The sequence below is a fragment of the Scylla paramamosain genome, chromosome 6 (genome assembly GCF_035594125.1).
Source record: "Scylla paramamosain isolate STU-SP2022 chromosome 6, ASM3559412v1, whole genome shotgun sequence".
Lineage (NCBI taxonomy): Eukaryota > Metazoa > Arthropoda > Malacostraca > Decapoda > Portunidae > Scylla > Scylla paramamosain.
In genome coordinates, this window is record NC_087156.1 from 20878738 (window position 1) to 20906487 (window position 27750).

At 39.9% G+C, this 27750-nt stretch overlaps 1 protein-coding gene across 5 annotated transcripts in view; it reads left to right on the plus strand.

Moving 5' to 3' along the window:
* Positions 1-27750, plus strand: part of LOC135101374 (uncharacterized) — a 70534-nt gene that overhangs the window by 36836 nt on the left and 5948 nt on the right. The window contains exons 2-12 of one of the 5 annotated variants that reach the window (XM_064005272.1): positions 10038-10367; positions 11784-12688; positions 15950-16126; positions 17052-17210; positions 18428-18550; positions 19575-19736; positions 20046-20241; positions 23079-23244; positions 26035-26160; positions 26498-26918; positions 27402-27573. In XM_064005272.1, coding sequence (XP_063861342.1) covers positions 10038-10367; positions 11784-12688; positions 15950-16126; positions 17052-17210; positions 18428-18550; positions 19575-19736; positions 20046-20241; positions 23079-23244; positions 26035-26160; positions 26498-26918; positions 27402-27573 — 2937 coding nt within the window. The remainder of the gene's footprint in view (positions 1-10037; positions 10368-11783; positions 12689-15949; positions 16127-17051; positions 17211-18427; positions 18551-19574; positions 19737-20045; positions 20242-23078; positions 23245-26034; positions 26161-26497; positions 26919-27401; positions 27574-27750) is intronic. The other 4 variants (XM_064005273.1, XM_064005274.1, XM_064005275.1 and 1 more) reach the window with 4 other exon arrangements.

Genomic DNA, 27750 nt, shown 5'->3' on the forward strand with positions numbered 1-27750 from the left:
CATCCTGACGAGGCGAAAAGTGAGCCGTTCAGACCGCACATGAAAGGCAGTGGCTATCGCACCATCCAGCCGCGCCATTCAGGGCCTTCCGGGGTGTGGGAGGAAATCGAACTTATACTCGAAAACCTTCTCCCGTTCGGATCAGAAGATGGGAATCTGTAATAACATCCCTCCTGCGGCAACACAAACAGCGAGGAACCCACCGGGACTGCGCTCGTTTCATGTTACCAGTATCCGTGTGTGTGTGTGTGTGTGTGTGTGTGTGTGTGGCAGGAAGAGCAGTTGGCGGAGTTCCGTGGCGGCTGTGCTGAGCATTGACAGTTTGCGCCTGGCCGAGACTCGCCCATAAAGCACTCGCCAAATGGTTGTTACCCACGCGTTACTCACTGGCTATTGGTGGTATGTCACTGTGTATGTGTGTGTGTACGAAATCATTAAAGTTATCGCTTCGTGTAGGCATTCACGTCTAGAATGTCCCAATCGAACTAACGTATCTGTCCATCCTTGAACATCTGGAAAATCTTCATGTGAAAATGTGATTCCGATAATACAAATTGCTAGTTAAAACACACACACACACACACACACACACACACACACACACACACACACACACACACACACACACACACACACACACACACACACACACACACACACACACACACTCCTCACCGTCGGTATATACTGAAGGAAATCTCTCATTTACTCGCATCAATCAATCGTCGTGAGTTTAAAGGCGCGTGATGCTCCACAGCCTCCTGGGAAACTCGACAAGAGGAGCTAGAAACGACGGCAAGCCAACTCGAGGCGACTCTTCCTGGTGATATTATTTTAAATCCTCCTTTCTTTCCTTCCTTTTGGCTGCACGAGGATACTTACCTTCAAGGAGGGGGAGTTTTACCTTTACCTCCCTTTCTTTCCATGCCCACAATGACTTGGAATGAGTGGCGGGGGGTTGGGGATAGGGAGGGTGGGTGTTTTTTTCCTTACTTCCAACAGCTCAAGAGGAGGAGGAGGAGGAGGAGGAGGAGGAGGAGGTTGTTGTTTTCCTTTATTCCTTCCTTCTTTCTTCTTATAGGACCCGGACGCTATCAAATGAAAACAGAAAACATTAGAAATTGTAAAAAACAAAGAAAGAAAGAAAGAAAAAAAAAAGGGGAAATTCTTCTCTATTACACGTCCTACTTTCGGTCTGGATTTGGTTTCTGTTGCTTTTATTTGTGTGTGTGTGTGTGTGTGTGTGTGTGTGTGTGTGTGTGTGTGTGTGTGTGTGTGTGTGTGCGTGTGTGTGCGTGTGTCTGTGTGTGTGTGTGTGTGTGTGTGTGTGTGTGTGTGTGTGTGTGTGTGTGTGTGTGTGTGTGTGTGTTGCATTTGGAGGTCTTGCCCCGGGCTGTGGGAAGTTGCGGGCGGGGAGTGAGCCAAATAGGTTCACTGCCATAACTGAATTCCGTTGTTGGGCGAGTATTGTCTGCCGCACCAATACAGTCCAGTGGGTTACGAAGGTGTGTGTGTGTGTGTGTGTGTGTGTGTGTGTGTGTGTGTGTGTGTGTGTGTATGTAAGGTTCTTAGAGTGGTCTATCCAGAAGCACGACACTAACAGGTAACACATCACAGGTAACTAGCAGAGAGTAACAGGTGACTAACAGATGAATAACAGATAACAAAACAGAAAATGAATAACTGATAACTAGCGAGTGACACTTAACAGACAAACTAACATAACAAGTAGCAAGTGACAGGTAACTAAAGAAAATTACTCAGATCCGTAACCTACACTAATAACAACGTGATATCCGCTGATAAGCCTTTATTATGCATCTCATCATCTGTTCACGCGTACAAGAAACGTGTGTAATATAGTTTTTATCTCACTTGTAAAGGGGTAGAAAATGCTGAAAAAAAAAAAAAAAACATTAATTACTATCTGTGAAGAGGAAGTTGAATCAAAAAGTGTTTTAACAGTTCTACGCTCCCATTGCTTCTCTCCCACCCACAGAATTCAGTTGAGTTTCCCCGCCATTCGTTCTATATATATATATATATATATATATATATATATATATATATATATATATATATATATATATATATATATATATATATATATATATATATATATATATATATATATATATATATAATTTTTTTTTTATCACCCAGCCATCATATAACTATTAGCACATGTAATTTGTAGCAATGTAATTTGAATTTATTTAATTTATGATTATAACCAAAACTTAGGTAATAATTATAATTTGATGGTTTCCGTTCGAGATCAATCACTGTCTTTATTTTTCATTTAATTTTCGCTTTAGTACCACTTGTAAGCGTCACTTTAAGAATAATAGATGAATAAATTTTAGTGTGTAGATTTTAGACCGCTTTTTCAAATAGCCCAAACCAATTTCACCTGGCTGAAATGAAAGTTATTGACGTTTCCTAGGGTGTCTTCTTGCTCCAAGTGATAGTTTAACAAGTATTCTACACCATCAGTGGAAAAAAAAAAAAGAATGAGAACCAGGCTAATCATCTCCTCGGCCTTTTGAAATAATCACAGTTCAAACCACTTTCAACAGGCTATAGTGAAAGTTACTAACTTTTCCAAAGGTGTTTCCACACTCCAAGCTATAGTTTAATAAGTATTCTACACCATCAGTGGGAAAAAAAACATACATGGGAACCAAGCTTATCATCCTGCCTTTTGATATAGGACTGAGAGCCTGGAGAGTTTCAAAACACATGCCTTTGACTAGATACGCGTGGGTAGCCCTTGACCTTAGTGAACCTCAGGTGGGTGAGGGTCCAGTAGGCGGGTTGGTGTAGCTGCTTGTCGAGGGAGGGCGAGACAAGGAGGGACTGGCGTTCCTCTCTCTATTGTATCTGTTAAAAGTGGTTACTGTCGTGTCTCTAATGTTATTTAATGCTGTAATCATCTCCGTCCTCTAAATAGATGAATAATAATTATTATTCACCTTTTTATAATCCCACCTAGAGGGAATATTACCGTGTTTTTATTTATTTTTTCTTAGAATATTTCGTACCAAGAGTTACATATTGACGTACCCACTTTTCAGCAGACGAAAGTTTTTCTTTGAGAGAGAGAGAGAGAGAGAGAGAGAGAGAGAGAGAGAGAGAGAGAGAGAGAGAGAGAGAGAGAGAGAGAGAAACATGTTACAACAGTTAATTACGCTTTGTCTTGTCGCTAATTGGCTGAGTTGGCACACAGCGGGCTAGCCAATGAGCCATCAGTCAGCAATCAGCGGCGCGGACACAATAACCTGTCTCTTGCCTGCACAGATGCGAGGGCTGAAGAACACAGAAAGAAAGGACAGTATAAAATTATAACCGGCCTCATCCTTGCTCTTCACGTCATTGTAATAAAGAAATATCTATATACCAGGATAGATAGAAAGAAAGGAAATATAACAAGATAAATATACTCATCCTTGCTTTTTTCGTCTCAACGTAATGGAAAAATCTATTTGTATATAATGATAGAATGAAAGAAAAGAAATACAAGAAAATTAACTCGGTTCATCCTCGCTTTCCACGGGATCGTAATAAATAAAAAAAAGAAGAAAAGATAAAAAATATCATAGCATTTTTACTTCACCGAATTAAACATGAATAAAAGAAGAAAATGCAGAATAAAAAGAATAAAGATTTAGTTCACCTTTGAATTTTTACTTCGACACATTAAACGTTCCCTGAAGTAATAAAAAGAGAAAAGAAAAAAAAGTAATTGAGTCAGCCATTGCATTTCACGTCGCCACATTACGTAAGTATTCTCCGTAGTAAGTCATTTGTTTGGTGCTGTCCCCTCTCATTACCACCACCACACACACACACACACACACACACACACACACACACACACACACACACACACACACACACACACACACACACACACACACACACACACACACACACACACACACACACACACACACACACACACACACACACACACACGAGTTTACCAACTTTACCAGTGCAGAGTTGCAGGGAGGAAATGTCAAGATTCTCCTCGCATAAATCGTGAAAAAAAAAAAAGTTACATCTCCTCTTTCTCCACGTATTCTCCCAGTGAGTCTCTTATTACTATTTTTTTCTTGCTTTTTCATTGGGAGGAGGAGGAAGAGGAGGGAGAGGGGGTGAATGCGTAATGAAAACTAGCTTGTAAATAAGTCTTTGAGATGTACATGTTTCAGGAGTAACTTAAATATTTGAACCAACTTTTTTTTCTCTCTCTCTCTCAATCTCCCGCTTTCTTACTTTTTTTTTCTTTCTTTCTTTCTTATACACGAGCAGGTAACGGAAATAAATCTGAGACGCCTTCGCCGTGCCTCCGTGCCTCTCACACCGGGATACTTGCACTGGATAACATCAACACGCGAGTCTGGCTGTGCGTGTGCATGGGGTGTCGTTTTTGTTTCCAGCAGTGCACTTTGGGTTAAGTGAATGTCTGTGTTTATTTTTTTAGTATGTTTTATTATTATTACCTGTGTGATTTTGTTAATATCTGTTATTATTTTCTTTTTTGTTGTTGTTTGGGATTATCCTTACCATCGTTATTATTATTTTTTTTTTTTATCCGTCGTTTCTTTGTCTTGGGGTTTTGCTAATCTCGGTATCATCTACGTTTATTTTTATGGTCATCTTTTATTATTATTAATACCTTTTTTTCATTTAATTATTATCTTCTCGTTGTTTAGCGATTACCTTTACCATCCTTACTATTTTCTATCACTGTCCTTGTTTTGTTAGGTTAATCTCAGTACTGTTTATGTTTATTTTTATTATCTTTTATTATTATTACCTGTATTAACATATTATCCTTCACCACCACCTCTTTTTCCTTTACGGGTCTTGCTAATATCAGTACCGTTTGAACCCGGGACGCGGCTTGCCTGTTAGGACTCTTATAATAACAATAATGGTCTGTATACACAAGGTAGGAAGGGACACGTGCCTTCATGCTGGTTAATTAATCACCGCTGCTTTATTGACGAGTCACGAAAGCAGTAAACACAGCGCTAACTAGTCACTCCGCTTGCAGGATTGGTGTGTTTTTCTTACCTTGATCTCACGGCGGTATGTAACCTTAGTGTGGCGTCAAAATTCTATGTTTATTTATCTGTGTAATTATCTATTTACCAATCTGTGTCTGTCTGTCTCAGTTTTCCTTTCTTTCTTTCTTTTTTCTTTTTCTTTTTTTTTTCCTTGTCTGCTTATCTTTTTCTCCTTTTTTTCTTGCTTTCTTTCCTTCTTTTTCTTTCTTGCTTTTTCCTTTCTTTTTTCTTTTACTTTCTTTCCTCCAGCCTTCCTTACTTTATTTTTTCTTGCTTTCGTTTATGTTTCTTTCTTTCTTTTTCTATCCCTCTCTCCATCTATTTATCTATGTCTATCTATCCATCTGCCTATTTATCCGTTTATCTGTCTCTCTATTTATCTATCTATCTATCTATCTTTCTATCTATCTGTCTATCTATCTATCTATCTGTCTGTCTCTATCTATCTATCTATCTATCTATCTATCTATCTATCTATCAATCAGTCAAGTCACTCATCTCACAACCCAGTACTAAAAAGCCTTAAGATCCGCCTTTATTTGGCTGTCCAGCGCAACCCTACAGTACTACAGCATCTTATTGAAATGCAACGTGTTTGTACCGTGGACTTCAAACCTGGGTACCGCATTCTCAAACGTTTCAGCATCTTATTTCCACTACTTTTAACATGGTATATTAGAAATTATTAGGGTTTTCAACGATACTTTCATGCTGGTCGCAATAGATAAACAAAGAAATTAGACTATCAGTGGAAGAAAAAAATACTATGATTATAACTAGTATGTGACTATGACTATGAGAACAAGACAGACAGAATTGCGTTGTGGAGTGATGTGCGCTGCCTTACGAGAACCACGCTGCAATGTTTACTTTATTCCTGACACGTATGAGCAGAACGCAACGTGAAGAAAAGCCTGTCCTGACTCACATGTTCGTAGGTTCTTCTCTGCCACTGACACGCTAGGAGTTTGCTATTTATGGCGTGTTATTTTAAGAAAGGAAAAAGATATATGTGCTTGATTAAACTGATTCATTAATTTTCCATTGATACCCCAGGAAATATTAGTACATTTTTTTTTTTTTATGAATTACAAAAAGATGTGTAAAATTGTTGTTCGAAATAGTTTGTTTTCCTTTCTAGTATTTTTTTATTATTTTGATTATTCTTTTGATATATATATATATATATATATATATATATATATATATATATATATATATATATATATATATATATATATATATATATATATATATATATATATATATATATATATATATATATATATATATAGACACACACACACACACACACACACACACACACACACACACACACACACACACACACACACACACACACACACACACACACACACACACACACACACACACACACACATATACACGCGCGCGCGCGCGTTCTTGCATTATTAATCTTTCTCCTACTGCAGATGTTTATAGCCACTTAAACCAGCACATTAACGTTCACCTCTGGACTTTTAAAAAGGGGGAAAAAAAATAAAAGGACGTTCACTCGGACTTGGAGAGGAATGCTTGCTGCGCACATGACACTAAACATGTACATTAGGAGGGACCGTCCAAGAAGCACAACTGCTTCCGAGCCTCCCTTTTGTTAACACAGGACACGCACTGGAGTTCTCTTGAGGCTCGAGTCTGTCTGGCTTCGTAGCACTGGGGGAGGGGGGTCCGTCACGTAATGACCTGCATAAACAAAGGGACACACACACACACACACACACACACACACACACACACACACACACACACACACACACACACACACACACACACACACACACACACACACTCCTGATGGTGGGTGCTGAGATGACCTTCTGTTGTTGTTGTTGTTGTTGTTGTTATTGTTGTTGTTGTGGTGGTGGTGGTGGTGGTGGTGATTTTCTTTTTCTTTTTGTTTTTGTTGTTCTTGTTCTTGTTCTTATTTTCTTGTCCTTATTCTTCGTGCGCAGTTACAGTTACACGTGGCTAAATATCATTCATCGTCACGTATGTTAGCCTTGTCTTGTTCTATTCAGGCTTGAAATGGATGAGTTTAATTAAAAATGAGAATGAAAATGCTTCACCTTGAGGAACGTGATGACACAAAACTTAAATGTCTAGAAAAGAAATGTAAGGGAAAGTTTACACACACACACACACACACACACACACACACACACACACACAAAACAAAACAAATTACTTTTTTTTTCTTTTTGCGAGTATTTTTTTTTTTTTTTTTTTTTAAGATTTCATAATGATTCCCCATGATGTTGTAAAGCAAATGATTCTCACAAATTATGCCAGTATTAACCCTTCCCTAATGATGTGTAAATATTTGAACAGTTAGGAGATTACCTTGATGACAGTAAACCTCCACTCCTGTACTGGCATCAGGGGCGTGCGTGGCCTCGCCTTTGGCACCATCCACCACTGAATTAGCAACCCTTCCAGTGATCAATCCCTTCAGTACCACGGCATTAGTTCAGCTTTATTTAGGATATAAGAACATAGGAAAGTGAGTGAAGCTGCAAGAAGCCTACACGTGGCAGTCCCTGTATGAAACATACCTTCCTTTTTCCATCCATCATCCCCATCCTTAAATCTGGCTAATCTTTTAAAAACTCATCTCTTATAGTCTCTCGTGGTGGGAGAAGAGTAGGATGGAAATTGTGATCTCTTCATGATGCCGTGGAATCTCGTAAATAGTTATAGAGCGCAAGAAACAGACATTCATCAGACCACGAGAGCTCCAAACAAAAAAGACAGTCGCCTCTCCCTCACAGCGTGGTTATTGGTGTGAGTGACGAGAGTGCTGTGCAGGACTTATGATAGCCTTGCATCAGTTGTAGGTTACTCTAAGAAAGCTATTAAGAAATTTTGGCAGGAGACGCTGTTACATAACCAGCAGTTCAGCAGAAAGTACAGACGCGTGTTCTCCGGGGGATCCGACTGCCGGCGTGGGATGATGCGCCCACGGCCATTTTTACTCGTGTAAATAGACGAGGTTCTCTTATTTTTTTTTTTTTTCACAGAGATGAGTTTGTATACATTTGGATTTTTTACGAGGTGATAATAACTTTGTTTTTATTCTTTATTGCACTGCTTTATGTGAACCCAATAATTTACGAGTGTTTCCCGTCAGCGCTTGTGTAATGAGAGCGAGACACGCGGCGCACAGAATACCTGAGAGCGAGGTGTTGCACTACAAATTATGACACATTCCCTGGAAGGAGATTGCTAACCCTGCACTCACTTACCTCGAGGTGGAGTGCCACCCTCCCGAGTGGGGGCCGCGAGCCAGCCTGGCCCCTCCACGGCAGCGGTGCCCCGGGCTGGTGGCGGTGAGGTTGCTGGGCTAATATTGGGTGCGTGTTTGTGGGTGTGGTGCCAGACAGTGGCGGCGCGGCGAGGCGCTCAGTGTAGGTGAGGGAGCAGTTGGGGTGCGCGCGTCAGGGTCGCCACAGGCCGGGGCACTCACCGCCCAGCACCACGGCACCACGCCTGTCCGCCGCGCCCTCCATCCACCGCCGCCACGCAGGGTCATGCCAGCAAGATGGCCCCCTCCAAGGAGCTCGTACGTAGGTGGCAGGGCAGCGCACTTATCTCGGAATTCTTGTGCATAGTGGTCACAACGGCACACCCCTCCTTTGTTGTATAATTGTAAATATTGTTAGTGTGTGTGTGTGTGTGTGTGTGTGTGTGTGTTGAGTGGTAATTTGGAGTGATGAATGTGTCAGCAATGTGTGTGGTGACTCGAGCAGCAGCGAGACACGTGGTGGAACACGAGTCTGGCGGTGTTTGTGTTGCCCCTGGCACGAGTTGATCATCGGTGTTGGTTCTGATTCGTAAAGAAAGAAACATTGGCCTCGGGAGTGGGAAGCCATATGAAACTAAGTACTACATGTACCATTATATTCGTACTTATATATTATTATTGCGTATTATTTTTTACAACTAGCGGTGTAGTGTTAACCACTAGTAACATTTCACATATTTTCGTTGTTTTTATTTATATCCATTCGTAACTCTTAATAAAAAAGGACTATGATGATTTGACCACTACTCTCATGGTCCGATTTGTTTGAATGTTCTCTCACCTTTGATGTTTAGTTGATTGAATTAAATAGAGGTGATTCGTAAATGTTGTCTTTAAAGGACCGAATTGGATACGATTATTTTCAAACCACCGGCTTTTGTTTGCATGTAAACCTGAAAGGCATTCATTATTGGCGTGGAGGGGCCAGAGCTGTTGGCTTTATCGTGAGTGTCGCCGCGGGGCAGCCCTTCGCTTGGCTCCCCCCACATTACAGATTGATGAATGTAGGTTTACGCTTTACATTAGACCATTGAGTTCCGAAAAATAACTAACAACAAAGATCCACTTCATTGTTTGTCCATTTCTTCATTTCTTCATTCCTTCATTTGCCTCTCTATATGTTTATTTCTTGCCGTGTTGATGCAGCTTGAGTTAATAAGCGGTGGCAAACAAGTCAGTAGGCGAAGAATGGGGGTATTTTCATCACCGCTAGGCAGACGCGAGCAGTGGTAAGTGATGGCGGGACAGGGCGGTGCATCAAGCCGAGAGATAGCAGGCTGACAGTGATAATTACCATAGATTGTGTCCCGTGACCAAGTGTGTACGGCTCTGGCATGCCTTCCTCGGCCAAGTGTGTGCCACTGTCAGGTGTGTCGTGGTTAGGGAATAGTCCAGGTGTCGGCCACGGGGAGTCTCAAGGTGCTTGTGTAGACTGATCTCATGTGCCACACCCGAGGACCGACCATTACCAACACTAGCCACACTCTTGGTGTTCCTTGTCCTGCACACAAACTTTACCCAACAGGTTTGCATCTATAGTCATGACGCCCACTTATAAATTTGTATGCATGTAACGTTGAGTGGCCAGATGTCTCAGTTTGTGGCCTCACGCACAGGGGAGGGCGTGAGCGGTAGTCCCGCCCGCCCTCGTCCCGCAGCCTCCGCTTCGCCCATGCCCCGGTTGCTGCTGTCTGCGGCAGGGCTGAGCGGCTCCGCTTCTCGTCTCAGCGGAGGGGCTGCGGGCGCCGGCCTGTCCACCTCCAGACTGGCAGCATCCTACACGGCCCTCGGCTCCTCGGCCTCCTCGGGCTACGGCTCCTGTGCCGGGGTGGCCGTGGCCTCAACACGACACGAAGACTCTGAGGACCTCTCTGATGTTTCATCCGGCGCCACCTCAGAGGACTCCTCCAGACGCCGACGAAGACGCTCAGCACAGTCCATGAAAGGTGACGGACACGAGGCTTAGTCCACGTGCTGCCTCCCCTTACCAGTACTAGAGTTGCCTGTCGCTTGCACCCATTGTGGTAGTGTTCCCCTCCCTCCCCGTCCATCGCAGCGGACTCAATTTCCCGGTCTTTGTACTCCCTCCCTCCCTCCTTCCCTCGTTTCTTTTCTTCCCTCCCTGCAAAGTGTATTAATACCCATATGCTAGTTTTCCGTCCGTCCGTCCGTCCATACATCCATGCAAATGCTCGACCGCTCCCACTCTCCTTCCAGCGTGGCTAGCGTGTGAGTGCTCCCTCCCTAGAGTGTGATCAGTTTTTAACATTAACGATTTACCTTTATGATTTGGTGACTATTTGTTCATAACAGGTAGAAGAGAGAGAGAGAGAGAGAGAGAGAGAGAGAGAGAGAGAGAGAGAGAGAGAGAGAGTGTGTGTGTGTGTGTGTGTGTGTGTGTGTGTGTGTGTGTGTGTGTGTGTGTGTGTGTGCGTGCATGCGCGTGCGAGTGCCTGTGTGTGTACGTGGGTTTGTGCGTACGTGCGTGCGTGCATGCATGCATACTCGCACGCTCATTCGTCCGTTTTGTTATACGTAGTTACCATAGGCAGTGTTGGTGTGATCAGACTGACCCACTCCCATCATATCGGTGCTCCTGGTATCTTGAATTTCTCCCCGCTGCGGCGCATTTATTACTACTGTCCCTTCTCTTCACTGCTTCACGGATCACAGACTCGAGATCCTTTACTCCAGCGCTTCGTAATTCAATCCATCTTGACTTAGAATACTTGTGCAAAGCTACTTCTGAAAATATTAAATGTGTAAAGTAGGAACCTTCCGCTACATGCCGTGTGTGTGTGTGTGTGTGTGTGTGTGTGTGTGTGTGTGTGTGTGTGTGTGTGTGTGTGTGCACCCATAGTCTTGGCGGTCAGAATAGTGCACGTGGCAGGACAGCTGTAGACATGAAACGATTGTATCTCTGTTTTGACCATTTTAATGGAGCGACTTATAGATTAGAGGAACGTCATGCCGGCGTCTGACGCAATGTAACAACCGTGCCTTTGCTCTACCTACATTTGCGCTACTTAACCTTGGACTTAAGTCATCATTGAGTCATCAGCTGAACTGATCGTTTTGATGAAGGGATTGGTACAGAGCAACAGTGCACCAAGCAACAGTGCCGTTTGTTGTTACTGGTCCCACCGGAGACGTTTGTCACTGGGCGTCTTCCCCGGCAAAGTTCTTTGTGCACTTACTTACTCGTCACTCTTACTAAGTTTTGATTCATGCATGGCCTCCCATAACTATAGATTACTAAATTCGCAAAATACTGTCACTAAAAGTTATTTTTATAAGTTTGGCTGTATATAACTTTAGCAGTACACAACACGAAGGGTCTTTAATGTGGCACCTCTCTGCAGGCGAGGCATCTGTTTCTGGGAATGAAGACTTTGAGTGGGTGCGAGGCTCACCAATGTTGACCGACTTACGGGAAGGTCAGGTCACGCGGCTGGCCACGCCCCCTGACCACCGCACTCATTCCTTGAGGTCCACACTTACCACGCCAACCGAGGCAGTGGAGGAGGTCTGTGCCGGGCTGACTCCCCGCCATCGTCAGTACCCGCGGCCCCCTCCCGTGCCTCGCCCTAGGACTCTGGAGGCCGGAGAGCTCGTCCCTCACAGATCCATCCGAGATTTGTTAAGGGACAGCATTCGGGACTCCCGTGACAGCCTCCGTGACCGTTTATACTCTCCCTCTCGTGAGCTGACCGCGCACAGACTGTCCAGAGACTCGTCAGTAGAACGTGGAGCAAGAGATTCTTCATGTGAGCGAGCCTCTGTGTCCAGTCTCCACCAGCACAGCCACCACCACCACCACGTGACGCCTTCGCGCCTCAGTCAGCACGCTTGTTGTGATCCTCCCTCCTGTTGGTGCGAGGAGGAGGAGCTTGACTACGAATCCTGCGATGAGCGCCACCACCACCACCGGCATAGTTACCATGAAGGTCTGCACCGCGCCCACCTGCACCAGCTGCAGCCCCACCATCACCACCACCGATCGAGCCGCGACCCATCACGTGAGCGGCGTGGGTCAAGGGGTCAAGGGGCAGGAGACAGTGGCAGATCTTCACCCTGCTGCTGTAGGCACTGTCTTCAGGCAGGGTCCCATAGCTCCCTAGCTGGCCACGACTACTGTGCCAACAATCGCCTGGCGCTACCCTGCACTAACAAGGTGGGTGGAGGCCTCGTCACCCCGCAGGGGAGCCGTCAACACCGCCGTCTCGACTCTGACTACATCGCTTTGTGGAGCTGCCACTCCCCGCCGGTACGTGCCACTCACACTGGGCCTCACACTCACCCTCACACAGCAGTTTCGACCAGTAAAGTGTTAATACTTATATTGACAAAGACAAACATTTATTTTTTCAGAGTCGTACGCTTTTTATGTCGCTAACGTGTAGTTAATCATCCTTCCTCTGCTGTTTAAGTCCATTGGTGCGAGTGATGGATCACATAGTGTGTGTGGTATGTATGGGCGGCTGGAGGTTCCTGCAACTAACTCAGGACACCGCATGGTATCCACCTACTAGACCTCACACTCGTCTGGCACACAGCACCACCCCGCTGCGTGACGGCACCTTCCCGTCGATACAGTCAGCACGCGTAAACCTAAGACTCTCAGTTCAATGCTCGTCTTTTATCAGAATCACTCACAGGGAAAGACACCTATCAGGAGACACTTGCTTGTTGCCGATGCCAGGCTGAAGACGTGGTGCCAGGTCGGGGGTGGGTGCCGGGGCTGCGCAGGCCGGTGTGTAACGGACCTGACACCGCTTACAGGAGTTCACTTACCAACCTATAGTTTTGTGCTAACCACGGACCACTAATCACACCAAGACCTACTAGTGTGTATTAAATGTGTAATAGTTGCACATAACTAGTGTTGTGTCGCTAGAGATGCCAGCAGCCTGTGTCGAGGTCGGACGGCGTTGTGTTAGCAGATGTTGTTGTTGTTGTTGTTGTTGTTGTTGTTGTTGTTGTTGTTGTTGTATGCATGACCCACGTGCTGTGCCTTGCCTGCCCGCCTGTCTGGATGGACCTGTTCAGTTATTACCACCATTATTATACATCCATTCATCTCTGCGTTCGTTTACGTTTTGTTACCAGCACTGCTGTTGCTTGTATTGTCTTCTTTCCACTCCAGTCTACTTCACCGTACAATACGCTCAAGCACTTACTGTATTTTAATGTATTTTCGTCTTTCATTACACGCGCATTAGAGTAGCTGCCTTTATAAGCAGTATTATTTATCAGTTTACTTGTCAAGATGCATCGCTTAGCCTGCACAGAACACGAGGACTGGAATCTGGTGCACGAAAATTAAAATGGGTTTTAGTCTAATAAAAGTTATATAGTAGATAATTTAGTCTCTCTTAATTTGACTCGAAAACAATCTAAGAAACAGGAGGAAGAAGAAAACAAAGGGAATTTTATCTTAGTGTTGTGGCAATGTTATAAGAGTTACACAAGATTGATCAGGGAATGTTTTAGGCAGGTACTCTTCTGTAGGAATTGAGTAATTCGGACCTTGAGTATTGCATAGGTGGAGAAACTTTGGACCTGCATCTTACTTTTGTTTACTAGTTGAGATATTTATAATACTTTAATAATAGTGTGTGTCTCTTTTGGTGTTCCTTATTTTTCTGTCATTAGTTATCGTGTTGTATGTGTGTCGAATTTTTTTTTCCTTCCTTCCTTTTTTTCTTTCTTTCTTTCTTTCTTTCTTTCTTTCTTTATTTATTTATTTATTTATTTGCGATGTGATAACAACGTGATAACATAGGAAGTTTTTTTCCAGTTTTTGTTTTCTTTCCAAGAAGTGAATGAACTTGTGGCGTGACATATAGTGTTGTTGTTATTTATTCTTACTGCTCTTTTTATTATTATTGTTGACATTATGATTATTATTATTATTATTATTATCATTATTATTATTATTATTATTATTATTATTATTATTATTATCATTATTATTATTAATTATTGTTATTATTATCATCATTATTATTATTATTATTATTATCATCATCATCATCATCATCATCATCATCATCATCATCATCATCATCATCATCATCATCATTTTTTATTAGTATTATTATTGGTGACTGTTGTAATAGCGATGTTTTTGTTCTTTTGTTTCTGTTAGTTTGTTGTTATTTGTTAATTTATTGATTTATTTCATTCTATGTTACCATTATTATCTTTATACAAGGAGAGAGAGAGAGAGAGAGAGAGAGAGAGAGAGAGAGAGAGAGAGAGAGAGAGAAGGATCAGGTTTCATAGTCAGTTACCTACAGTATTCGAAACTTTGTCACTGGGATATTGAGCCTCTCTTCAGGCACAGTTACTCACATCTCAATAGTCTCAGCTGTATCATAGTATGGGCACTGTTCACTCCCATAAACCATAAAAGACTAGACACACAAATGAAAAAAAGTTTTATGACAAGAACATCAGCTTATTTTCTTTTAGCCCTTTGACTGCCACCTGATGCACCTTTTCCCAATGATTAACAATCACTCCCAAACAGCTTTACTTGTTCTACAGCCACATCCAATCTTTAAACTGGGTAGAAATTGCAAAATGTATTGTTTTTAATCACTAACTTTCTTGTAGGTGCTTATAAAGACTTCACGAAGTGCTTCTGGTGTTGGTAATTGTTTTATGTCACAGTGAAAGGATTAAGGTGTTATAGTGACTCAGCACCAACAGCTTGATTACTGAGTTAGTTACAGTTATCTACCACTCTATATGAAAACCAGTTTCTTCCTTTCTTTTATTTATTTTATTTATTTATTTATTTATTTATTTATTTATTTATTCTATTATTTATTTTTTTTTAGGCAGAAGCTACATCCATGGTATTGTAGGCTCAAGTTATCAAAAATCTCTTTTTCCCCTTCTGCTCTCATGCTGCAAGGAACAGTCACCCTTGGGAGTTTCTGAATAATTGCTGCAGTTTTCACTTCAATGTTTCTCAGGGGATGGGTTGTTTAGTTGAATAATATGGGCCAATGTGTCTAGTAGTTCTAAATGACTTGCACACATATGAACACAGACAACAGTAAGTATACATCACTCATTGCATTTCCTGACTGGACATTTCAGGTCAGTGCTTTATTCAGAATTGTATGTCCGCAAGAATTTCTTTGATTTGAGCTGTGAGAATGTTTGTTGTGTGAGTCTCAGGTAGGCTTGTCCACTTTTGCTAAGGAGATATTTGTGTGAGTCATATTATTTATTGTAGTTCTCAGTTCATTCAGGTTGAATGCAATATCATTTAACTTTTTTTGACATTTTAAGTTTGCAAGTGTGTTCATTGTATTCTATTATTGCATTGATCTTAACTAACAAGAGACTGGAATTTTCATGTATGATTTTAACTTTTATGTTCATAAATATATTGCATATGTGCTTGAATTGGAATGCGAGGATGGTTAAAGCTTAATACTGATGTTAGGAAGATTGCCTCAGCAAAGGTTACTTATGTAGAGATATTGATGATGCCTTGCAATGCTGACAGGGCAGCTCACTGGAGGACCGGGTCATGCGCCTGGAGGGTGACAAGGAGTCCCTGCAGCTACAGGTGACAGTCCTCACTGAACAGGTTGAGGCACAGGCGGAGAAAATCACCGACCTGGAGAATCTGCTGGATGACAAGAAGGAGCAGCTACAGAAGACTGAGGAGCAGCTTCAGAAGGTGCTGATGATTTGAACTGTTGCTAGTTGCCTTGTGCAGAGCTAGTAGTCACCCACATTTTGTGAAAATTCCATGTACACTTCTTGTCACTTACTTCATGTAATGCAGGTTTGTGCAGTAGGAAGAAAGAATGAGTTCAAAGCATTTGTGATGTAGCAATATGTATATACTTCATGTGACTGTAGTGTGAAGAATATTATATGATACATACACTCTTGTCACAGAAGACCATTAAATAGGCTAAATTTAAGATCTTTTGCACTGACAGATAATAGCTATAAATAATGAATTTTTTCATGTGTCATTAAATAGGCTAAATTTAAGATCTTTTGCACTGACAGATAATAGCTATAAACAATGAAATTTTTCATGAGTCATTTATGTTTTCATAAATATAAACCAATTTCGTCTATGCAGTGTGGAGGTAAAACTTGCTTTGTTTATGTGTAATCATGAAAATATAAACTCAAGGTAACTTATCTAGCTTTTAAAGGGAAAACTGAATGTTTCTCATTAATATTTGTCTAAACAGAAATACAATAATTGCCTCCTTATTCCTCCCAACCCACCCATTTAAGAATAGTTATGTATCCTCAACCTCTTGATTAATATGGGACTCATTATGAACCCCAGAGTTATGCCTCACCATTTGAACAAGTTGCTTGCCACTCCATCATGGTTGCAATTGTGGCAAAATCCTGATCCAGTGTTTTATGAAATTATTCGTTCATACTTTTATTCATGTATTATGTTGATTATTAGTGGTGGACAAGATACATTAAGGAGGTGCTGTGGAAGCAGCTTTTTCATGGAGACTGCTTATACAAAAGTCTTCATTTCTATACATATAAACAGTCACATTTTTTTTAATTATACATTTTCAATAAAGCATTAAAAAAATTAATACTTTTCTCATTTTTTGCAGGAAATTATAATTAGAACGAGTCTGGAAACTCAACGTTTAGAACTAGTAAGTGAAATTAGTAATATGAAGCTTCACCAGGCAGCTTACGAAAGGGAAAACCTCGAACTCCGAGACAAGATCCGGCACAGCGACCACCAGTCAGATAATGCAAAGATGCATGTAAGTCATCCTTATTTTAACCCGAGTAAACTGTTGTATGTATTTAATTTTTTTTAGCTGACTGGGATTTTAATGGCTATGATAAGCCTTCTTTGCAAAAATGCCTTGCTAATTGTACTGTTTTTGTTTGTTCATTCCTGTTGTGTAAAGAATGTTTCTTGTGTTATGGTATTAAGAAATAGTTTGGTTATGTCTCATTTATAATCTTAGTCTTGGTACTGTAATGAGAAATAACAAACTTTCAAGTTGTGTATATTTAAAGTATTAACCATGGACATTAAATATTTGAGACATTGTACATTACCAACTTTCGTGTTTGCATGACACTCTTTGGAAACAGTGGGTGGTAACAACATTCCTAAGCAGCAGAGTGGTACACATCTACTCTGTACATACAACCTATTCCACCTTTTTATATTTTGCCAGTTCAGTAACTACTATAACTTTCATGTCCAGTCTTGCAGTATGTATTTGTTGCATAATAACTCACATGGCTTGGCCTTGCATTCTTACATCAGCCTTCCAAAATATAGATAGTTTTCAGTTACCTTGTTGGGTACATTGTTTATTTATTTATTTATTTATTCATTTATTTATTTATTTATTTATTTATTTATTTATATTTTATCTTTATTTATTTATTATTATTATTATTATTATTATTATTATTATTATTATTATTATTATTATTTTTATTATTATTATTATTATTATTATTATTATTATTATTATTTATTATTTTTTATTTATTTATTTTTTTTTTTTTATACCCACATAACACTGCTTGTCTGTCATTTGCTTCACCACATTTTACTTTTTTGTTTTGTCACAAATAACTGTTCATTTTATATATATATTTTACATTTTCTTGATAATTTTTCATTCATGGATATATAGGGCCATTAGATAGGTACATTAACATACAGATATGCATGAAAGTGGGCTGTTTGTCCACCTATATAATCAAATTCATCTTTATATTACAAAACATTGTTTTGTATTAAGGAACTTCCTGACATACGTATGTATTACATTTCATAAAATGGGAAAGGAAATCTTAAATATACCGTATCATACCTCTTGTATAGACACATAACCAAAATAATTTCTAGTTTGCTTAACCCCCTTTGAGTGCTGTGAGCCTGTGAAAATGTGCATTGCCCTAGCTTAGAGCAAAGCATGACCCTTTCTGCTATCTTGTGTGTTGCCATGACCAGCCAGTAACGCCTGGTGCCAGTCTGGGGCGCTCCGGCAGTGGTCGGGGTGTGGTGCCGGCTGCTGCCTCCACCCCAGTACGCCCCTTCATTGTCACACCTGACTCACCACAGGCCGGTCACCAGGTAGTACTTGATGTGAATATTCTTTTTTGTAAATATTAGAATGTGTGTCTTCTGCTCTACATCTATTATTAGATCCTTATTTTCATTAAATTTTCAGTAAATTTAAGGTTGCTGCACACGCATACAGTGATGGTAAGATATGTATAAGGGAATTAACCACCACTACCTCCACCCTTGTCAATGTTATCATTATGATTATCATTTTAAAAGATGGATTTAGCATTCACATCAGTAGGTCAGTAAGTAGTTGCATGGTCACTGATAAGTTTTCATTTAAATCTCTTCTCAGAATGACATTACACCTTGTCTTATTGTTCTGCTTACATTCTGTTGTTAATTTTAGTATCAGCACATGATAACTCACCATCACCACAGTGATCTGTTGTTTTGAAGTTGATTTTGTTGAAGTTGATTTTATGGATGTAGGATAACTGAGGGAGACAAGGTAGTGCTATTAGCAGTATGAAGAATAAGTAATTTGATAGACACCATTACCAACACCGTTATTTATAGTTTATTGTCAGGATTTCCAGATTTAGGATTCAAGTTTTTGATATACGGTAACTGACTTTACTGAATTAAGCATTACTAATGACTATTTGGATAGTAAATATACAATTAAGGCATTTTACATTACACTTCAAAGGTTAATTTTGCATTATTTTTATTCTATTTTATTGTATTTTTATTTATTTATTTATTTGTTTGTTTGTTTGTTTGTTTGTTTAACCTATTATTATTTATATTTATTTTTATTTTATTTATTTTTATTTATTTTATTATTATTATTATTATTATTATTATTATTATTATTATTATTATTATTATTATTATTATTATAATAATTATTATTATTATTATTATTATTATTATTATTATTATTATTATTATTATTATTATTATTATTATTATTATTATTATTTTATTTTATTTTATTTTTATTTTATTTTTTATTTTTTATTTTATTTTTTTATTTTTTGTGCATGTGTGTCCTAATCACCACTAACACTAATTCTGTATCCAGCTTGCAGCCGCACTGACCAACTCCCCATCACCAAGCAGCATTTCCACCTTGTCCACCATCCCTGCCTCCTCCCCCAACAAGTCTCCTGCCCAGGCTCCCACCGCTTCCCCTGCCTCCTCTCCAGTGGCCTCACACGATGCACGAGAGTACCTGCCGCCAAGGGTAAGCTGAATAACAGGAAATTATTGTAAATGGTTATTAGTTGGTAAAGATTTTGTAATGGTGTGCCTTTCTTGATATTTTTTCTGTTCATTTATCCATTTATTTATCAATTAATTTGTTTATCTGTGCAGTATCTTTCTAAGCTTATTAGAGATTAAAGAACATGCTGCTCATATACCAATAATGTTTTTATGTTTTTGGTTTTGTAACATGAACACTACCTGTGATTTATAATTTAACAGGCAGTTTCAAAATGTATTATACTCAGAATAAATGTTGTATTTCATGTAATATTTTCTTTGCCCACAGACACCACCTCCAAATGCTAGAAGAAAAATTGACCAGTTTGGCACAGTGCCACGTCAGAGAGAAATGGGTGTTGGAGGAGAAAACAACCAGACTGCAGCAAACACAGCCAGAACTAAAGGCGTTATGTTCGGTAAAGGCTTCCACTTCATTCCATTCCGTGTGGCGGGAAAAAGGAGCACTTCAGCCCCCAACTTAGGTGACGGTGGTGACCATGCATGAGTGCAACCCTGCATCCCTCCCCTTGCATCAAAACTTACTGAGAAAATGATGATATGTAATTTCATGGGTCAGGTAATTCACTGTTTTTGTAATTTGGGACAGCTTGGTAATTATGTCCTGTAGCTGGGTCGAAAGAATACTGTTATAGTATTCCTAGTGCCTCATAAGAGGTGACAAAAAGAGAATTAGAACCTCTTCTTTTGTATCTGTATTCCTATGATGAATGAAAATCATGTCTTGTCTAGGCTACCTTCCTTCATGGGGGATCTCAGTCTGGTATATAGATAGATAGAAGATATACCTTTTAATCATACTGATCCAGAAACACCTGAGAATGCTGCACAATTGATTCTTGTAAAGTGTGATCAGTGATGATCAATCCCCACCCCCCCAAAGAGAGACATACGTAGAGGCCAAGATATGAAAGAATACTTGTGAGTGTGATTGTGAATGCAAGTGGTGCATTAAAGTGCCTTGTCCTTGCTGGCATTCACCCCCATCCCCATTGACAGAGATGCTAGTTTTAAAGATACATAGAGTTAGATAGATGTGCATTATTGAGACCATCTCCACACTTTACCTGTATGTCATGATTAATGTTATAGAGGTGGATGGAAATAATGAAATAATAATGAAATAAAAGACAGTTGATGGTTCCATTTAATATTTGTATTCTTGTACTGAGTGGAACATAACTGGAATGAAAAACCAGAGAATGAGGAAATGCTGTTAATTTAATTGTGGAGGATATCATCATTTTCTCAAGGATACTGGGATTACAAAAATCCCTTGTAATTACAAAAATATATACAACCTGCTTCATTATATGCAACATATGTTATACATCACAGTAAAATCTCACAAGTCTGATTAAAAGGTTCAAAGCTGTTTAGTTTCTAGAAAATATTTAGGCATACCTCTCCATTTGAGCTACATAGCTTGAAATCTAACCACACATAGTATAATTCGAAATGTAACAGCAAACGCATACAAGGAGCATCATACTCATACATAATGAATTACTTTTCTCAACCTGGTAATGAAGCTGTGCTCTATGAATCTTTTGTTAAGGTATTTGGCAGAAAACACACACACACACACACACACACACACACACACACACACACACACAATAAGACAATGACTGTGCAAAAGATTAATGCATTGGTGCTATGTGAACAAGTGGTGCATCCAGAGGGCTACAGATTAAGTTTGATGTGGCTGGAAGATCACTTAGATGCTGTGCTGAGATATTTCCTTACCTGGTATGCTCTGAGCAACATTTCTTTTCTCCTAGTGGTTCTCCGTGGCATTGATTACCTTCACATACATGGTTTAGATGGCATCACAGTGTGCATAGCAGGATAAGTATCTACTTGTAACAGGTCTAATAAATGAAACAGGAAGACAAACAAATATGCAGTGCATCACTGCTCTATACAACCTCTATCATGTAGGTGTGTCAGCTTGGAGATTTTACTGTATTGTACATGAAAAGGTTCTTTCTTTTACATAGTCATCCTTGCCTGTATGACCTGCTGACCTGTATTGCATGAGTCCTGAGCAGGTTCTTAGTAAAGTTAAGAGTAAATAATTGTTATCTGTAAAGCATGAAATTATATGAAAAGCTTTATATTGTTGTATAACTATGTACATATGTAAAGCATTAAGCATCTTCTCTCCCAGGATTGCAGTCAGGCTGCTCCCACCAGTAGGACTGAACTTTTGCTTGCTTTTATGTTCTGCATTCTTTCATTCTTGCACAAAGTATTCTTTAGCTGTAAGATGTAGTGAGAGTTTATTATAGTGTTGAATGACCTTATTGTACTAAGTTGTCCATGAACTTTGATGGACACATTTTTTGCATATATCACCTTGCATCTGTTGCATGCACCTAATTTCAGTCCTTATTTTCATGACAGTATTGTTAAGTGCATCCTATTTTTTACAGCCTTGCATACAAATGTTACACATTTTTGTTAGCATGTTCATTATTATGATTTCCTTTATAATTCTTGAATTTTGCTGAAGCTTAGCTTAAAGATAAACTGATTAACTTCTGTAGATTAATTTATTTTCATGAGTTTCATTCTAATATAAACCAGCATCCTTCAAGTGAAGTTATTCTGAAATTTGAGAAAAAAAAATAATAGTAGTAGTGATAATAATGATTATCTTATTTTGTAAAAAGCCCAAAAGCTGAACTCATCCAAGTAAGTATTATGAACAACACTGACTGAATGTGATGCAAATTGGTCCTTTATTTGCAGCTCAAGCATTTTGTGCCTCCATGCAAAAGTTATCTCTTCTATGTAATGGTGAAGTAAAGTTGAGGGATAACAGCCTCTTACAATTATTTTGCATTTACTTAGTATTAAAAAGATTATCTGGCAGTAGATGTTGAAAATATAACATAGTCATCAATATCTCTGGATAGAGCACCAAATTCAGTGGAGAATATCATTGATGGATAGTGGGAGGAGAATGAGTGATAGAACAAAGTTTTGTGGAACACCACCATTGATAGGTCTAGGAAAAATAGCAAGCAGTTTACTGCAAGAACAATAGAACACCCAAAAAAAGGAAAGTGGAAATAAGGCATAGAGTTATGCTAGTTTATTGTTTGAAATTGAAGACTTATGCTAGACTTTCATATGATTTTGATACAGCTAAATTGTGGAGGATGAATATATTCTTTATCATCTATGAAGACAATGGGATGTTTGAAAAGATCTATTCAACAAGTATTACCACCACCACCATCATCACTGCTAGCATTACCACTTGTTAATTGTGAGCGATTTTATCTTACAGCGGAGACTGAGATGCAGATGATTGAAGATTTGCCTGAGGGTGAGTACAAGCAGCATGATGGTCTCACCTCCCCTGAGTCCTCCTCCCCACGTGGCAACACTCTAGCAGGCCACCGTTCGCCGCCCACTCATCCCAAAGCAACGGGTATCAAGAAAATATTTACCAAGTAGGTATTTTTCCTCCAGTGTGTTGTGCAATTCACACTGTTGTTGCATTGAAGTTATTGTCATTATTATGCTGACAAGCACAGAGATAATGTTCTTAATTAAACTTAATCATAAGTGAATTGTCATGATTTATCTTGGCAAATGCAGATAATTAAAGATATCTTGCCACCTTTGTTTTATTCAGAGACATGTTGTATACCACCATTTAATCTTACTTTTTCTTATGGCTTTTCATAGTTCTGGTTGTAAATTTTGTACATATAACTACAATCCTGCTGTTTGTATTGATCTTAATGACTCTTGACATCACAGATGGGGTTTTCTATGTGCCTGATACATTTCTTGTGTCAGTAATGTATTTCAACACCAGTTTCTCTGGTTAATTACATTTTTCTAAGTTCTTAATATCCCAACCTGTGACTGTCAAGTTAGGACAGCTACTATGCTTCATCTTAACTCTACAATTGCATATCTTGGTTTTATAATTCACAGACTCTTATTTAATCCACTTCCATTTCACACTCAATCATAACTCTATGAACCTTATGATAATTACTCATAGTGAGGTCTCAAATGCTGGATCAAGGGATGCTGTGAACTTATCAGTAACCCAGCTGTGATCTCACAATACTCTTTGTCTCACAACACAAGGGGGCAGTTACAGCCTGTCCTCTAAAGACAACTCTCTTCCTTCACACAAAGTTACGTGCACCTAATTACACACACACCCTTAACTTCTTACACCACCCTCAGAGTCCCAGTCTGGGAAGGGTACTAAAAATGTCCCCAGGTCAGACTGCTCCTCTGGTATTGACCATAAGTGTCGTGACATTCCCCCTCAACTTTTTTTTCATTAACTTATGCAACATTCATAGCTTTAGAACTAATTTTTAGTCTGTAGAACACTTCTCTACTAAACTTCATATTCTTTTCCTCACTGAAACAGTTATCTGAGGCAACTGACAGTAGCCCCTTTTCTTTTCCCTCCTACTTTATTCTCATTTTCAGCCTAAAGCCAGATGTTGCATCTATGTATGCAACAACTTAACTTGCTCTCATGCCCATGCTCTTAAATCTTCCAAATTTTCCACCATCTGGCTATGACTACAGAATCTCTCAAACTGTGCTGTATACCTACCACCTAACTCAACTATAAAAGATTCTATGACTACTTAACTTTCAAAGTGGAGCACATTCTAACTCTCTTCCCTTTTGCAGAGATCTCCATTCTTGGAGACTTCAATGTTCACCACCATCTTTGGCTTTCTTCTCCCTTCACTGATCATTGAGATGAATTGACCTTTAACTTTGCTATTCTCTACAACCTAAAGCAACTGACACAGCACCCTACTCATATTCCTGACTCTCTTGGAGATACGCCCAACATAGGACCTTTTCCTAACCTTTAATCCTTCTGCTTATGCTGTTATCTTTTCCATTGGGCTCCTTCAGTCATATCTGTATCTTGTCCTATTGCTCCAGTCCCTCCTCAGGATCCCCAAAAATGGAAGTGCCTCTGGCATTTTGCTTCTGCTAATTGGGGAGACATGAGGAGGTATTATTCTGATTTTCCTTGGAATGACTACTGCTTCCATGTTAGAGACCCATCTCTGTGTGCTGAGCACATAACAGGTGATAATGTCTGGCATGGAGGCGTACATGCCTAATTTTTTCTTGACCTTCCAAACCTTGGGTTAACACAGCCTGTTCTCATGCTATATGTAATAGAGAGGTGGCCCAAAAAAATGTACTTAAGCCTTCCATCACCTGAATTTCATGTGCTTTATATTTCTGCCTGGAATCATGCCAAGTCTATTCTCAAACTAGCCAAAACTCCCTCATTAATACAAAATGTCAAAATCTTTCAAGATATAACTCACCTTATGATTTCTGGCACCTAGCTAAAAATATCTTCATTAACTTTGCTTCTGCATCTTTCCCTCCTTTATTTCAACCTGATGGCACCACTGCCATCTTATCTATTTCTAAAGCTGAACTCTTCGCTCAGACCTTTGCTAAAAACTGTACCTTGGATGATTCAGGGCTTGTTTCTCCCTCTCCTCCATCTTCTGACTACTTCTTGCTACTCATTAAGATCCTTTGCAGTGACGTTTTCCATGCCCTCACTGGCCTTAACCCTCAGAAGGCTTATGGACCTGATGGAGTCCCTCCTATTCTCTGAAACTGTACCTCCATGCTTGCACCTTGCCTTTTCCAACTCTGTCCATCAGCATCTACCTTTCCTTCTTGCTGGAAGTTTGTTTACATTCAGCCTTTTCCTAAAAAGGCTCTAATCCCTCAAACTAGCATCCTATTGCTTTAGTTTCCTGCCTTCCCTCCTCCCTCAGCCTCGCTGCACAAGACTCTTCTTTCTCTCACCCCTGTTGTATTCACCACTCTAATGCAAGAGTTAACCAGTATTCTCAATGTTTCATCCCTTTCTCTGGTTAACTCTGGAACTCCCTGGGTGCTTCTGTATTTCCTCCTTCCTATGACTTGAACTCTTTCAAGAGGGAAGTTTCAAGACACTTATCTTCCATCATCTGACTTCTCTATTTGGCTGTCTTTTGGGAACTGGCAATTAAGTGGGCCTTTTTTTTTCTTCGTAATTTTGCTTGCCCTTGGCCAGTGACCCTATTGCATTTAAAAAATGAATAAATAAATAAGTAAATATTCTTGAGCTTCCACATATCTCACCATAGAGTTAACATACATATAGTTGCTTTACAGCTCTCTCAACACAGTCTTCTGTTCATGAGTAGTTATAATGATGGTTTGTTTGCGAGCAGGCTACGTCGCAGCAGTTCTGGCCACTTGGATGGGGAGCTTGGGGACGGAGACTTCCGACGAGGAGGAATGAGAGCCACTGCCTCAGCCCGTCTAGGATGGACGTCACCCTCTCTCAGTTTTAAAGAGTAGGGATCCACCAGCCTCAAAACTATTATCTTTAATATTCCTAATAGAATGAGCACTTGTATTTATGTAGGAAAGTGAGACAATAATTTCCCTAAATTTTCACTTTCCTCCCTCCAGGAGAGGAATCAGGTGTTAGGGTAGATCACCACTCATGGCAGCTAATAAATTTGTAAGAGTATTATACATTCTTGTGATTTAAGTGCATTTTTCTTTGTTTTCTTCTTGGATCTTAACTTCTGTGTACTGTCATATATTTGAAGAAAATATCCTGGAATTGGTGGCTAAATACATATTTTAATACTAGCACATGAAGAACATAACTATGGTTATCTTCAGGCCCGGTGTATCATTTGACAAGTGGAGTGTAGAGACTCTGGAGAACTGGTTGGGAGCACTTGGACTCAGTCAGTATTGTACAGCCCTTCGCTCCTGGACACACTCAGGCCACCACCTCTCCAAAGCTACTCCCCAAAACCTGGAGAGAGAACTCGGCATCCGTCATCCACTCCACAGAAAAAAATTACAACTGGCAATATCTGCCAGACTATCTGGAGACCAACTCAACACTCCACTGCACCGCCTGGATCACTCTTGGGTGTTGCGTTGGCTAGATGATGTGGGTTTGCCACAGTACAAGGATGCCTTCAGTGAAGCTCGCATTGATGGCAGGGTGCTCAACTGTCTGACTTATGATGATTTGTCTTTCCTACGTTTATCAAACCTTTTGCATGTCACCTCGCTCAAAAGAGGTATCCAGGTAAGTGTGTTATGTGGAATGGATGCTAAAATGAGTGTAACTGATTTTATAACCTCGCTGGTAATGGCATTCATTAATTTTAGTGTGTGTTGGAATACATGTATACATGTAGTGAAATCCATTTTTAGGCCCACAGGCATGACCAAAGTTGCCATTGAACCAATGAAATACAAAGAATACATGAACTAATGAACATTACTAAGTCCAAATTTGAGATAGTGGTTTACATTATAGTTGTAGGTAGTAGCATTATATTGAGCTGCCACTTTCTAGCCAGCATTAATGGCTAATTAACTTCAAAATCCTTGTAATTAATAAAGCTTCCTGATGTCACTTATTCCATCAGTTCCTGGATTTCCTTGAAGTAGTCAACTGCAACAACATGTTTTCATTCATTGACTTGCCTCAGTCATTGCAAGAAAGGTTAAGACAAATAGTATTGAGACAGAATTTGCAAGTAAGCATAACTTATCCACAATCTAGGTACTGCGTGAGCACAACTTCGATCCATCAGTGCTGAAGCGGCGTTCAGTGCCAGATGAAGACCCAAGTACAAGAACAGCAGCACAAGTGTCACTGTGGACAAATCATCGTGTCATGGAGTGGCTGAGAACTGTTGACCTTTCAGAATATGCTCCAAATCTTAGAGGGTCAGGTATGACCAATGAATATTTAGAAATTATAGGACAAAAATATGTGGTCAACCTTTCCACTTCATGGTAGCTCTATTCCATTTACATCTGATACCTATAGCATGTAGAACCTGAAAAGACTTTCAAGATGCAATGTGAGCAAGAAAGAATTACAGAGGGACTTACTTATGTGACAATGA